The sequence below is a fragment of the Genypterus blacodes genome, unplaced genomic scaffold, assembly GCF_046128005.1.
Source record: "Genypterus blacodes isolate CSIRO-AG114 ecotype Tasmania unplaced genomic scaffold, CSIRO-AGI_Gbla_v1 ptg000245l_1, whole genome shotgun sequence".
Classification (NCBI taxonomy): Eukaryota; Metazoa; Chordata; class Actinopteri; order Ophidiiformes; family Ophidiidae; genus Genypterus; species Genypterus blacodes.
In genome coordinates, this window is record NW_027467042.1 from 232,589 (window position 1) to 248,612 (window position 16,024).

General features: G+C 49.2%; 1 protein-coding gene across 1 annotated transcript in view; it reads right to left on the reverse strand.

Annotated features, from left to right (window-relative positions):
• kcnb2b (potassium voltage-gated channel subfamily B member 2b) overlaps positions 1–14,973 on the reverse strand; it is a 62,333-nt gene extending 47,360 nt beyond the window's left edge. The window contains exon 1 of the mRNA XM_076171278.1: positions 14,371–14,973. Coding sequence (XP_076027393.1) covers positions 14,371–14,973 — 603 coding nt within the window. The remainder of the gene's footprint in view (positions 1–14,370) is intronic.
• Between the last annotated feature and the right edge of the window lie 1,051 nt (positions 14,974–16,024).

The following is a 16,024-nucleotide window of genomic DNA, read 5'->3' on the forward strand; positions in this document are numbered from 1 at the left end:
GCAGCTTAGTGTTTCTATTAAACAGGTTCTCCCATGATCCACTCCTTCCTCCTGTGTCGCTCTGCAGAATGAAGAGCTGACAGATGAAAAGGTAATCAGAAGGAAGTGCGCCAATGACAAGATTCCAGTTGATTTCAAGATGGATTCAACACGTTTGAGCTCCTCTGCCCACAAGCCAAGGACGGCAAACAGAGGTAAAGGTCTGGAGCGAGGCAGACTCGGGTGAAGAAGAGTTCAGCTGAGACAAAACGAGGAGAAGGAACCCCCGAGCCAGGAGCCCAACACATGTAGCCATCAAACATTTACCTTCTACTTCTCACTTATTTATGTTTGGGGAATTGGAAGTGCCCGGCTACCTTTGGCCCAAACTAATATCTGATTTGTCAGCACTATTGATGAACCCAAACAATAGGTGAACAGAGTTAAGGAATTATTAAGGCCTTATCGATTCTACCTCAGTAGCAATTTTCCCCCTCCGTGTTCAATCTTGTGCGTTGGCCCTCCAGCGGCAACGGCTCTGTGAGCGGAGGCTGGCGAGGCTGCAGTGGAGAACAGGCCCGGAAGCTCTCAGTAAAATCATGTGGATAGGAACACACCTTCCTGTTCTGGTCGCGGCCCTAACCTCAGCGTCCAACCTGTTCCAACCACACCTCTGCTGTAATAGGCTTTTATCCCTCTGACTGCAGCAGTCTATTACTCCGACATCGCTGTTCCTCCTCTAACCTTACTTTCTTCCTTTATCCAACCCCCCCCCACCTCCACACACACACACACACACACACTAGCCTGGGCGCACTTTGTTGCAATTCAAGTGAATGCCCCTGCTATCAATATTTCATATCAGAGTCCATCTCCCTTACTCACTCTTTCTCTACAAAAGTGCCTCACGTTGGTCCGACCAGACACGAGTGAGTGTTTCATCAGAGAACACACAGCGTGTCTGCGGCTGATAAGATACGAGGTCGAATTATCCCACTGTTCAGATTCACAGAGAAAATACAGACTGGAAAGAAAATCAGCAAAATCTATCTAATCCAGAGCTCAGAGTTAATCTAATGGATGAAGGACTGAAGGGGACATTGTGCGACGTCCAATACAGACACACTCTTTAATGAAGACTTGTGAATGAGGCTCTGTGCTTAGTGAGGAGGACTTGAATGGCAATGAGCTTCGCATGCTGCTGTCCATGCAATGTTCAACACGGTTGGCTGCAGCATGCTGTATGTGCAGTTATACACAGGCACACACACACACACACGGTGCTCTAATGTAATCTTCAGGCTGTGTACTCGGCCCCCTGCAGTCCTCCAACAGTGCAGGGCCCTGTGGGGACCGGTGGCGATTGCTCTCAAAGCCAGTCTGCAGGCGCTCACCTGATAACAGGCACACGTGCAGGGAGACGTCGCAATATCTCACAAAAACAGACAGAGAAGTGGTCGTGTGTGTGCATGCTGGTGTGTGATCATGTGTGAGGGCCAGTGGGCAGATGAGCTGATCTCCACTAATGTACGTGTTGTGGTCACTGACATGTTTTCCTTTCTGTCATCGCCGTCGTTACTCTAAAGCCAAACCGGGTTTCGCCCTCTGCTCACCTCTGCTCCACCTCTGATTGTTTTCAGCCTGGAGACGAGCAGAAGCCAATTGCTCCAGATTAGGACTTGAACCCCGGCAATCCACAGTGTCCCTCAGCAGCTCTATCCCTCCCTCGGTTGAAGCGGGCCTTTTAAAAACAGACAGCCACTTTAATGAGCCTGCCTTTAGCCATGTTTAGCCCCGATCTGATCTACTGTATGCCAGCCATGCTAATTGCCACCATCATGGGGACACGAGAGCTGCGATGACATGCAAGAGAGACGTTTGAGCTGACAACACGGTGACAGGCCCGAGAGTTTCTGACTCTGAAGCGTCGTCAGAGGGGATTAGGGCTGGGGGGTGTGTCTGCCTTCCTGTCACTCACACACACACACACACACACACACACACACACACACACACACACACACACACACACACACACACACACACACACACACACACACACACACACACACACACACACAGGACTTGGATTAATGCCTCTACATCAGCCTTAATCCTTACAAGACGACGGACTTGAGCGTTCAATTACAAGAGAGTAATTTGTGGAAATGTCTGGTGTCGCAGTAAGACAGAGAGCTGCGTCGGGATGAAGCCGCTGCTCCTCCTCCACATGTGGAAACGGTAAACATTTTCAAATGAATATTTATTAAACTTTTCAACTATTAAACCTAAACAGCATTCCTCCGCCGCAACTTTCCACAGCCAAAGTGTGTGTGCCGCTGCTCCAGGCGCATTCCTGCGGCGCCGACACATCCATCAACCGTGTGAACATGTGAACCGTCGTCAGAGATATACGAGAGAACCGAGCCGCTCGTTCCCAGGAGGAGGAACGAGAGGAAAACAAAAAAATAAATACGTGTGTGTGTCAAACAAAGGAGGGATAAATGTGGAAGCTTCATAGGTGAGGAAGAGAGAGGGATGAAGATGAGGATGACAGCAGGAGCATCGGCCTTGCTTGATGATTCTGTTTGTAATGTTCTTCTATATCAACACACACACACTCCCCCCCACACACACACACACATGCAAGTGCTACCATAAGGTCACCCTGAGCGCGCGTCATGAAATCCACATTGTCCCCGGCTGAATTGAACAGAGATTAGAGGCGGCGGGTCTCATCAGCTGTGACATGTGAAGAAAAGGAATAAATACATATTGAAGTAATAACAGAGGGGAGGAATCCGCCGACCCGGGCCGGATGAATCACCGCCTCGCCCCGCTTTAACGCTCCGCCGCTTAATCCGCATTAGACCATACCCATTCACAACACCGCCTATACGTTTAAATACGGCCTCCTAATCTCCCAGCTCGTCCCCCCCCCCCCTCCTCCACCGGGACTGAACTACGGAGATTTCCAGGTTTTACTGTCTGCACGATCCCACATGTGTTGTTTGCTTTTCGCCTAATGTGTTATAATGTTGGCGGTTTTTCCGGGGTGAGCTCTCTCTTTGTATCAGCCTTTAAGTACAGCGGGAGTCCGTATTAAGCTTTATATGTTTGTGTGTGTGTGTGTGTGTGTGTGTGTGTGTAAGGCATCAGATCACAGTGACATTAATGCAGTATTAAAGCTGTATTAGCGAGCGGAATGGAGGCGGACGCCACCAGATGCTCGAGAGAAAAGGCCAGAATAGCAGCGGTGGGACTGGTGACGCAGGGCTGGTGCTACTTCGCTTTGTATCAACACTCATCTATCAACATTAGTATTGTTATTCACTCTCAGACACCGGCTTCATCCTTGGAACAGGAGGTGAAAGCCCACCAACGCTTAAGAGCGCTCGGTGGTCTTTAGATACTGTCACGCTACTTAAGGGGGATTTATTGCAAAACAAGAATACTTAAAAAATCTTTAGCGGGACCGGAGCCAGCGACAACAGCCAGCGCGGGATGTTCCGTTTGCAGAGAGCAGAGAGCAGAGCAGAGAGCGCTCCTCCTCCTCCTCCTCCTCCGGGCCGGGCCGGTCCTTACGCCGGGCGCAAATGGCAAATTAAGTAAAAAATTAGGCGGAGGAGCCCATAAATGTTCATTAGGGGTGCATGAAAGAGCAGCTGGAGTGGAGGAAGGGAGGAGATTGAAGAGGAAAAGAGTGATTAGGGACAAGGGGGTGACTGATTATGAGGGCGCCGGAGGAAAAGGAGGCGCCGGAGCGGAATTCACTCGAGAAATGTGAATAATAAGAAAGATATAAAGCGGATCAACTTAACGGGCGAGCTGTGAAGGTGAAACAGAGAGGGTGTAAAGGAAGAAGCTGAGCTGCTGTAAAAACGCCCGCCAAAGTTCAGGAGAATAAAGCATCTGGACGTAAACACAACAAAAATCTGCAGTGAAACAGCAAAAACGGGAGAACGCCGGGGCGGCAAAGTGTCGCCGTGACGCACAGCCGCGTGGCATCAGAGCGTTTCTGCACAGTCAATACCTCAGAGCCGCCGTATCGATCGGCTCGTCACAAGCGCACGAAAGCCCCCAAAAATCCCCTCCCTGACTTTACGGCGCGAGGAGGACAGATCCGTCTTCTGCTGGCAGGAGGCCGTAAACGCAGAGATGAGCGGCGGTGTGATGCGCTTGACAAGTTCTACAGTCGTAAATAAATATGGGAATGTAGATGGAAGCGGTCCAGCTGTAAAAAATTCTTTCGCAAACTACTAAATCATGTTCACACTCCGGCCACCGCTTTGTGTACCGGAGACCCCAGAGGAAACCGTTTGATGCTGTGACCTTTAAGGTGCCGCACACGTACATCCTTTGGCCTCCTTTGGCCTCCTTCCTGACTTTGACACGAGTCACATGACCTCTCTCTCCCTCTGTGTGTGTGTGTGTGTGTGTGTGTGTCTGCCCCTTTGTGTCCTCCAGGCCCTGGCCGTGTCCTCGCCTAAGCTTATTGCGGCCGCGCTCGGAGGCTAAAGAGCTGTATCGGTGTCTCTCAACTCGCAGCTTGACGAGACGCCGGGCGCTCAGACGGACGGATCCGGCTGACGTCCCCACTTGGCGATGAGCGCGCGTATCTCTGATTCATTGATCTAATAAATAGCTTGCGGGAAAAGAGGAAACCGCAAATAGAACACGTCAAGCAGTTCATCAATATCTCATTCCTTTGACTACACTTCATCTTATCAGGTAGAACGTAACCGTATTGAATAAGGGGGCGGGTGGACGCTTGAGCGGATGTGGGGATGGAACCTGTGACTCTTTGGGAATAGAAGACGCGAGGCAAGAGCTTCATTAGCTAATCAGTCGTTAAACAAGTGGTACAAAACAGCATTAAGTTGAAAACACACAATTCCTCAGGCTATGTAACTCTCCTCAGGACACACACACACACACACACACACACACACACACACACACACACACACACACACACACACACACACACACACACACACACACACACACACACACACACACACACACAGCAGAGGATGTAATTCTTCTGTCACTTTCTGGGGTGCAGGCAAACTGCAAACAGCTGGCAGCACAGCCCACAGTGCCGCTAAAAGCAGTCAAAGAGAGGAAGACTCAAACGGGTCATGTGACGGAGGAAAGGCCGAGCTAAAAGAGGAGAAAAGTCAAAGACGCAAAGAAGGGAGAAAATTAGGGAGGAGAGCGTGACGTTAGCATCACCCGGCGATCTGGGATTCTGCTTTACTATCCAGTAAGTCTTGCTCCTCAGCATCGCCCAGCCCGGCAAGCACGAGCCACAAACCAAGCATGCAAGCCTGGGGTCGGAGGGTTCATGGATGTACATGTTCCCGTCTACTCTACCGGGTCAGCAAGGTTGGCCTGAGTAGCTTCACGCTTTGCTCATCTGTCCATTTTCATCTCGTCCCTGGAGGCGGCGTGTTGAGCAATGTCCCTATCCCTCTCTGATTCCCGCTCTTCCTGGGAGATGCCAAGACATTCCCAGATGGCTTATACACTATGATTCCTCCATCACATCCCCTCCCCGAATCATTACATCATCATGGTGGTGGATGGGTTTGGGTGCTGGGTTGGAATAGGGAACCAGGCCTGGGAGGGGAAGTTGGAAATTGTCCAAACTGAGGAAACGAGGGGAACCGACGGCAACATGTTTCCTCCACGCATGGATGACATCACTGGCGAGCTATGTCCTTTGCCGTGGTGTTCGTGGTTTTGCCTTAAATGATCATAATTCTGGTTCTAGCGACGCAACACAATGGAACGAAAGCTGCGGAGTCAGAGACCGACTAGGGTAACCGTAGTCAACGAGGGAGTCACTCTACCTTCTTCTTCTCCGTCTCGTTTCTCTCATATTCCTTCAGAAAGTTTCTCATATTGCTTCGGCCTTTTAATTAATCTCGACTTTCCCCCAGAAACCAGCTTTCCTCCATGCTCTGGAGATCCTAGATCGGCCCGAGGTGGCAAGAAGGGCAAAGACAACCCACTCTTTGTCTTTCTCACACACACACACACACACACACACACACACACACACACACACACACACACACACACACACACACACACACACACACACACACACACACACACACACACACACACACACACACACACACACACACACACACACACACACACACACACGCGGTCTAGCCCCAACTCTGCTTTCTTTAGTTTCACAAAGAACGGAGTCGTGACTACACAATTATAATTAAAGATATTTGACAGTCATATCGTGGCGGTGATCAGGCTGGATGTGAATATGAGCCCGACGCTCTCGGCTGATTGAACTGACTTTGCCGCACAATACGGGGTAATGTCAGCCCCGGGTGAGAATCTGGGAGAATGAACGACACCAAACAATCAAAAGACACTTAATCACCAGAGGGAATCCTCCAAAAAACAAAAATCGGCACGCGGGGAGTTGATTGGTGCTCACTAAGCCGAGCCGAGGCGGCGACGCGAGGCAAAAATCTCTCCCCTTACATTTGCATTAGGGTCTGGCTGTGGGGGCTGAGGTACCAGCTGCTCTGCCTCGCTCACAGCCTGTATAGAGATGAATTGCTTCCTGGGTGTCGATAAGTCACCATGGCACACCACAGTCGCCATGGAAACTACGCAAAACACAGCAGGGAAACAAGTCAAATGAAGTTGATGACACATTTCTATTTGTTCTCTCCGAGGGTTTTCTCCTCGCTGGAGTGTGTGTGTGTGTGTGTGTGGGGGGGGGGGGGGACTTCCCTCCAGACATCCCCTTGTTTTTGTTTCTCCGCCGCTCGTTTATCAAAAGTGTCCGGAGTGCTTAAGCGTCTATTTGCCCGTGCGGGAGGGAGCCGCTCAGTTCTGGTTGGAAGTGTGGGGAGGAAGGAAGAGAAAAAGGCATGAGTGGCGACGCTGCGGCCCTCGCTCCTTCATCTCCGGCTCCGTGAGCACGACGGGCCGAGAAGGACTCAGATAATAATGATGAATTCCCACGCGCTCCGATGTGCCACTGTGTCCAAGGAGGGACAGCAATCCGGCAAGGAAGATGAAAACGCTTGAGAAGGAGAGGAGGGAGGGGGGGGGGGGAGGAACTGAATTGTAAGCAGAAAGAGGCAAAGAGAGGTGAAGGATCCAAAACAGCGTGGGGTAGAAAAGATGGAGAGAGAAGAAGGTGATGGATATGAAAAAGGGGAGACAGCATGGGGAGGAAGAGGGAGACAACAGTGTGGCACCGACAGCCTGTGTGTGTGTGTGTGTGTGTCTGTGTGTGTGTGGCACCCCGGGAACGCTGGCTCAGCACTATTTCAAGGTTTCAGATAAACAGGTGTGTGCACGCGCGGGTGTGCGTGTGCGTGCATACGGAAACGCCAGATTGTGTAGTCGCAGAGGGTACATGCAGGTGTGTGTTATACTGTGCTCCTGTGCAGAGATGTGGAAGATTGAGAGCTGTGACTTCACGTAGTGCGTGTGCGTGTGCGTGTGTGTGTGTGTGTGTGCGTGCTAGGAGCTCAGTGAAGCACGAAATGGAGACCCCGGTGTTCATAGCGTTTAGAGTGATGACTCTCTTCCAGCTCCCCTCCTGTCCTCTCGTTTGCCTTTTGGGAGACGGCAAGCGGCGGGATGAAGGAGGAGAGAGCGGGCGGGGAAAACGTGGTGGGAAAAACGTGGAGGTGACGAGGAACGGGAGGAAGAGGAAGGGACACATTAGCCTCTTATCCAGTGTGTCAATCACGCTCCCCGTGCCAGCCGGCCGGCGCTCCTGCTCGCTGCCGGCCCGCAGCCACTCCCAGCCTTCAGGGAGATTTATGTCTGGCTTTCACGGTGTGCAGACTTTGGGCCGCGTGCCAATTTGCATCGCCTGGACTTTTTGCAGGCCCAACAGGCGCCGTGTGTGCGGAACCCATAAACATGAACAGCCAGCAACGGCGGAGGGAATATTCATCTTTTTAACTATGAGATGACAACAGATAAACAAAGTGCCCACTTCACCACTAAAGCATTGTGACTGTGTGTGCATACATTGACTTTACTACTGTCCTACTGCTGCAGATTAAGACTGGAGCTGAACTGAAGCACAGACCAGCATGTAATCCATGAAATAATGCTTCTGGAATGGGATTTTCATGATAGCAAAATTGTGGACAAGCTTGAATCTCACATAAAGCAATCACATATTAACCCTTTCTGCAGTGCATTTCCCAGCAAGTGGCGTTTGGAATGCAGGAGGTTTGCTTGTAACTGACTCATTTCCCCTTCCAGTACTAGTTGTTTGGCTCAAGTAAACGGGTTTGTGTACAACTCTTGATGCAGCATTTATGATCCGTTGCTGCGTGTGACATTGTTCGAACTCGTTTGTCCAAATGCGAGGTCAAACTCTGGGAATAAAAACAAATTTTCTAATGAGTATTCCCCGCCATCAGGCCTCCGGCACCATCTGGCCACATTAGCCTCGTCTATGTTGTTTATACTAAACTGCATCTACAGTACAGTCAGCTTCCTTGCGGCCCTAAAGTTGCACTGAATATGCAGCTCTGCATGTTGTTCTCTCCCTCTGCTGGTGCTTAGACACAACATAATCTGCATTCATTCATTCCTGAATCAGTATGAGGAGGGGGGTGGTGGGTGTGTGTGTGTGTGTGTTTGTGGGAAGGGGGGGGGGAGCTTTTTGAGGACATCAGCGGGCACTGAGCTGCATCCCGAATGAAATTCCTCTGCGTGCTCGTTCCTAATGCTGTTGGTGGGCCTGGAAGGAGGGGAGCAGCCGTGATGTATTTGTGCGACGCAAAGCAAGAAAAAGAGTGAATGGGGATGCGGTTTGCAATTACAGCACAAACTGATCAATGGATGTTTGTGAAATCATTACAAATGTACACGACGCTGGGAGGGATCAATGTGAAGGGTCGGCAGCATCGATAGCTTTATCTTGAGCCCGTCTACAACAACTTCCTTCAAGCGTTCACTTTGAAGCCTTAGGGTGAAAGTGGCCGGTGCGAGGCTTTGGCAGAGATCGATAGAGGGGCTGCAGTGTCCTCACCTTCACTTCATTTTACATACGACCCCAGGATACCTCTGCAGCAAAACAACACTCAGAAGAGACTGCGGGATGATCTGACAGTTTCATAACAATTAGAATGAAAAATGCTTTTGTGTGATGACTCCCTGATGATTAAATGTCCTCATTAGTTGATTTCAGGTATCATAATCCAGGGGAAAGCTGGGAAACGCGGCGCTGTTGTTATGAACGCTGCTGTTTGCTGCTTGGTAACGTAACTATAAATTCAAATAACACTAACAAAAGTGGAGTGAGTGGAAAGTGTTCTACCAACTGCTTACAACACTTCGCCCATATGAGGAAATTGGTGTTTGGAGAAAGTAAATAGCAGAAGAACCTAGTGGGCATTTACAGTATCAGCCACTTTTCATGAAAACAACAGGGCTACGTGAGCTCCTGGAATAGAAAGACTTCAAACTGTGTCTGAAAATAGCTGGTGGATGTAAAGATAAGAGCAGATTAGAGCCATTACACCAAACTGAGGTGGATTTGGAAAGAGAGAGACGAGTGCAGACTGAAGAATTGCTTATCTACCCAACCAAGGAGGGAATATTTTGATTAAAAAACAGATCTGATCCAAATTTTGCAAGATAATTTGGTCAATTTCTTGGAGAGTAATTCACCGACCTTTGATCAAGTGAACACACACAGCTGATGCAGCTGATCAGCAGGGAGCGATAGGAAACACTGGAGAGGAGCAGGATTGATGAGTTTCTTGCTTATCTGATTATGAATGCGGGGGTGAAGAGGATTTAGGTGCTGGTGCCCAAATGTTAGATTCCATTGATTAAAGCCCCCGGTGGCAGGCTTATGTAACGCAGAGGAAGAGGAGGAGGAGGCAGGAGGGCAGAGAGAGGGCGTGTCTCCTGCAACTCACGACTCCTACAGGTGGGATTCATCATTCTGAGAAAGCCTGGAGAGCGAGCGTGACCCGGGAGGGGATACACAGAGAGAGAGAGAAAGAGGCTAGAGAATGATGGTGATTGCAGAGCGAGAAACATGACCCAAATGTGATTTGGATAGACCTGGATAGTCGGGGTCAGACGGCTCGATCTGGCTTCATCACAAATAAAGGGAACGTGACTCAAATCCCATTTTGGCAACAAGTTGATAGCCGTTCTTCCATGAAATGCCAATGGTTATGGATTTAACCTTCGCTGCGCTGACCACAACTCATGCGGCGATGAAGGGAGGATAATGAAGCGCCGGGTGAAGGAACCTGCAACCCTGAGATACATAAAGCCTTTGATTTAATGCTGACTGAACGGCCTCTCGCTCATTTCCTCCACCCCACACGGCTGGACACACCTAAAGCCAGACGCCGTCCATCAGTGTGGTAAAAGTCTGCAAAGACGTAGACAACAACCAAATGTCCTGGCTGCTCCCGGCGTGTACGCAGCAACTCCCTTTGTGTCCCTCTGTGTGGATCTATAAAGAGCTAATGGGTCAGCAAACAAAATCAACAGAGTTACACAACCCCGGTCTGCAGTAATACTGTTGAATACGACCTCACCGTCCACAGCGTCTCGGGGAGGACAAGATACCGCTCCCCCTTGTTTGCGCGGGCTTCCTTAGCATTCCCCGCTGGCTGCACGCGCTTATTAGATAAAGCAGAGACTAATGGTGCCCACCCACATTAAGAGCAGGAGCAGAGGTGGATTAGTTTGTGTCGGGAGTGAGGGGAGGAGACAGAAAAGCCAACTTGGAAATGTCTGGAAAGTAGAAGCATTGATCTCTTAAAACGTTCTGAACGCTTGTCAGTTATTTTCCACACACTCCACAGACTGACAGGGCCCTAAAGTGAAAACACAGCGGTGAAATATTTTGTCAATAGCGCTATAACAGCTTTAGATGTTTATGCTCCTCGCTAAAGGCATGAATGGTGTTAGAATCTTTAGCAGTACGAGAGCCACAACGTCCACAAGTAGCCAATAGTTGCATAAAAGATGACAAAAAATAACAAAGGATGACACAATTTCAACATTTCTGATGATTTTACCCTGAAAAGTACGAGTTTCTACCATTATAACAGAACGGAGCACTATTTGGCAACTCAGCTGTTTATCTTTTACACAGCCATGCGTTAAATAGCACCAACGAACATCTTAGGGATCAACAAACATCTCCAGAATGCAACATCAGTGAACTAGTTTGCATGTAAATTTCCCAGCGACTGGTGCATTTTTTTTTTAAATAGCTTGAGCCAAAGAACCTTCTGCACAGTGTGAACGCCTATGTGATAAATAACAGCATTCATTTATGAGACCAGGAGCACAGTCATGACTCATATATTAACTCTGAAGCTCGCACTAAATCACCGGCTGTGTAGCGGCTAATGAGCTCCTAATATTCATTACACACAACCTATAGATCTGTAGCTGCTGTATATCTCCACACATATAGAAACTCAGCAGAAGGAACCGCTCTCGGATTAATAAACCACAATTCCAGGGGAAAACGTGCAAGGTTACAGCGAATCTGTGGTCTTGAAAGCAGAGATTTGAGTGTTTCTGTGTTATTCTAGGGGTTTGTGCTCAAGTGCATCGGTGCCTGGTGAACAAAAGAGGGTCAGTCCACCACAAATCCCTCTGGCTCCACTTCAAGGATGACACCGCTGGACTGACTGGAATAATAGCTTGCAGCAAATGATGCAAAAGCTGATTCTGCTCTCTAATCTAATCTTATATAATCTTTTATCTATTGGCTAAGCTGCTGTGCTGCTCACCCAGGACGGAGAGATTTTCATGTTCTTGTGCGAAGGGGGCTCCCCCAGATGTTGCAGACTTTCCTGCCGATCGTCTCGTTTCCACGAGCAACACGTGTTCTGATATTAAAGCTCAGGGACTCAAACGCATTTCAGAGTGAAACCGGGAGAGAGATTTTGTACTTTGACACCTGAAGGTCCATCGTCATGACACCACCGTCTCTCTCTCTCCTTGTAGGTTCACCTGTGACGAGGCAGATGTCGCATAGTAACCAAGCGAGGCCGTGTGTCCACTTTGTTTTGACTACTTCATTCATAATTCATGGGAAAAGCCTGCAGAGGTCCAACATGGCAACCTGAAGAATGATTTAGAGGGCTGAATCTCTTGCATCACTCACTCTCTCCCTCTCTCTCCCCTTCACAGGACTTTCCTCGGGTTAAAACCACTTTTTTTCCCTCTCTTGAAGCACCGCTGTCGCTCTCCTCGCCGGGATTCTGTGTTTTCCCTCCTGCTCATGCCACCGAAGCATGTGCCACCGCTCGCTGCATGGATGAATGTAATCCTAGCTTCATTGACCCGGCAGAAAAGGTCGGCCCGCTCGTGCTTAACCTTTACTTTAGGGGCAGGCTGGTGCCATAGGTGCCTTAAAAGAAACACGCCGGGCGTTAATCTCTGATCGAGTCAGTGCTGGATCGGGTGAGTGAGTGAGAGAGAATATGCGTATGCCAGAAGAGTGTGATTGCATTGGACAAAGGGGTCGGGTTGCCTCATCTGAAAGCACACAGCAGCGTGCAGCTTAGTAACGGTGTTCCCTTGGTCTAAGGGTTTTTAAGGGTTCCTGCTGAGTGATGCCGGCCCCATAAAAGGCATCCCTGACCTCAGGGGTCTGCCATCTGACGGCCGGGCACCACGGGTCGTCTATTTCCAAATGTGTTTTCAGCTGCAGACAACCTCGGCGCGATCACAGGGCCGAGCCATTAAAGTCTCATTCAAGTTCACCTCCTCCAGCACTCAGCACAAAGTCAATGCCATTTGAATTAAGGTGGGATTTCCCTGCAGGGCTTCGCAGGCTTCCCCCGCATGATAGTGAACAGGTCAGCAATACCGGGATGGACGAGAAGGGGAACGGGGGCCCGGATCGGAGCGGTAAATCACATTAAATATCACACAGGAGTATCAGATTACCTCGCTGCCGTCACCCGAGTTCGCCTTAAATTAGATATCGGCCTCCTCCTTATAATTGATCCGTGTGATGTACAGCTTCCCTGTGGAGGCTGTTATTGAGATGAGGGGGGATCTTCGTCAATCACAAATCCCTAATGATTGGGGGGGGGGGGGGGGGGGGCAGAATGAGTGACAGTCGGTCTGGGCTCTTTCTTCCAGTGGCTCTATAAAAAGCAGTGAAACCTACATATGCTGTATGCAGCAGTGGCATTACCATATTTTTGCTGTTTTTGTAGGTGAACACCGTGTGTGTGTTATATTTAGCAGCAGGCACTGAGGGCTGAAATTGAATCGTGCACGATTTCTAAACTATCTGGGCCAAAAACATCCATAGAAAGCGTGTGTCAAAGGGATCATTGCACAGAGAGCACCGGAAGCAAATGCGTCTCTCTCGTGGGGGGGTGTGGGGGAATGGTTGATGACGCTCAGGTCACACACACACACACACGACCCAGTGTTTATGATCCTCTGACATGGAATATAATCCTGTCCTGCACTGGCCGATGATGAGATCAGGATACTGGAGACGCGACGTAAATTACCAGCTATTGGATTTCATCGAGGTTGACCTCTCTAATTGAGGCCTGAGTCGAACTGAGAGAGGGGACGGACAGGGAGGAAGAGGAGGAAGAGGCAGGGAGACTGAAGAACAATAACCGTATCACATCCCGTACAAAAATCCATCACAAACCAAAGACTTTTCTACAACTTCGAGTAACACACACACACACACACACACACACACACACACACACACACACACACACACACACACACACACACACACACACACACACACACACACACACACACACACACACACACACACACACACACACACACACACACACACACACACACACACACACACTTCTCCAGGATGCATCAACTTTTGACTTCTGGCACTGAGCGAAAAAGAGGCTCATCCGGTACGTAGTGATTGATGGCGTAGGCAAAGAGAGAGAGGGAGCCCTGTCACAGCTCAATGACGGACCTGTTTGACACTGACAGCTGACTGTTTCCACAAACAGAACAGAGAATCAACTTTTTCTCCTCTGTATGTTTGAACACACGCCACTCTGCAATCCTCAACCTCCTCCTCGCCTTCTCATTATTTTTATAACATCCACTCGAAAGGATTCCGCACAGCCTGCAGCTGTCTGTATCTGATTCACCTTTAAGTACTCTTGCCACTTATAAAGACGGGAATTGAGGAAACACCTGACGAGCCTGCAGTGTCGCCCGCTTCAACATTCAAACTGGCGAACTACTGATTTAAAGGTTGAGTGGGTCTTAATGAGTGTGCCTGTAATATATTATGATCCGGGCAGAGCGTTCCGTTATGAATTCCTAACAGGAGGTGCGATCACACTTCCCGATTCGGTTCCCTACCTTGGCAGCCACCGAGGAGCTGGGCTTCTCCAGGAGATCCCACAGCTTCTTCCTCTTGTCTGGACAGCAGGTGTTATCAAACTCTCCCTCGCCCTCCCTCTCCCGCATGGTCTCCGCCTCCCGCCGCAGCTCCTCGTTCATCTGCTCCTTCTTCTGGTGGTAGCGGGCTTGGCAGCAGGACTCCAGGTAGATCTCGTCGATCCCCCAGTAGTCTAACTCCTGGCCGAACGAGAGGGCGCACATCTCCTCCATCATGTGTAATTTGCCCGTCCGGTAAAAGTTCAGTATGGAGGTGAAGGCCCCCGGGTGCCGGTCGAAGAAGTACTCGTTCTCGTTTAAGCTGTAGTCGTCGCAGACCTCCATCAGGGACTCGTGGGTGTTGCACTCCCGCAGCTTGCCGAGCCGGGTCCTGGGAAGCCGGTCCAGGGTCCGCCACAAGACCTCATGGTTCAGACCCCCCACGTTGAGGCGGACTCTCCGGGAGCGGGCTTTGGTGCGGATGATTTCTATGGGCTCGGGTGGCAGGGAGTTGGGCGTGGGGTCGTTGGGGTCGTTGGAGTCGTTGGGGGGCTTGGCGTCCTCCGGTCCGAGCTTCTCAGCCATGGCGACGGGGAAAGGCTGGAGCGAGGCGGGAATCGCGATGGAGTCAAAAGAAGAAAATACAAAAAAAGTCCAATTGATGTTGGCTGCTCTTTAGGCAAATCCCTCCATGGCTGAGAAAACAAAACACAACATCTGTTAGAGCAAGTTCATCATCACAAAAGTGGATTTATTTGACAACTCATTTCAAAAACTCATTCAGCCAAAGATGAAGTAGACGATAAGTAATAATGAAAACAACTTAAAATGGGTATTGATGAATTTGTTGAGGTCCATTACATAATTTTGTAATGAATAAATCCAACATCGAGGTTCCATCATCTTATTAGGTCACTGTTGTGTATCTAAGTAGATTTAGAGTCAAACACAGCGGGAAGCTACACAGGTGTTGATCAAACGTTTGACATTGTAATTTAGTGTTTTGTAATCAAACAAAAAGGAGGAAATACGACGGAATGCCATCAAGATTCTGTGTTTTGCATAGCGTCACAAATTCAAAAACACATCCCAACCTTTCTTCGCAGATCTTAAACACACCTGTTACTCCATACGATGATTAAAACACTAGCTGTGTGCAGTGGCGCGGCACCACGTGTGTGATCGATCACCTCATCGCATTTCTAAGTGGGTGGAAGGGGGTCAGGATCAATGATTTTGTTTTAACAGTCAATATGGCTGCTGCGCTCTGCACTCTCACGGCTCTGTGAGGCAAACAACTCCTGCACAGGCTCGACTTTCTACGCAGCCCATCAGTCAAACTGGACCTAGCTGTGGATTTACAAACACCAACCAACTGAAATAAACCGTGTAATTAATCAGTGTGATAAGTGTGACGTCAACTTCGGGCTTCTGATTAACTTCTTCATTTTCAAACATTTCCCCCCCTGTCACGTCTAATCACTGTTTTGACAGGGAGATTATTAGAACGCGGGGGATATTAACACACAACTGTATGGAAACTTTATTTGTTTATCTTCGTTTCTCAGAATTACAATGTATAAATCGCATTTTAAAACTATCAGACGTATTTTAGACTTGTTTCTAATGACTGAAG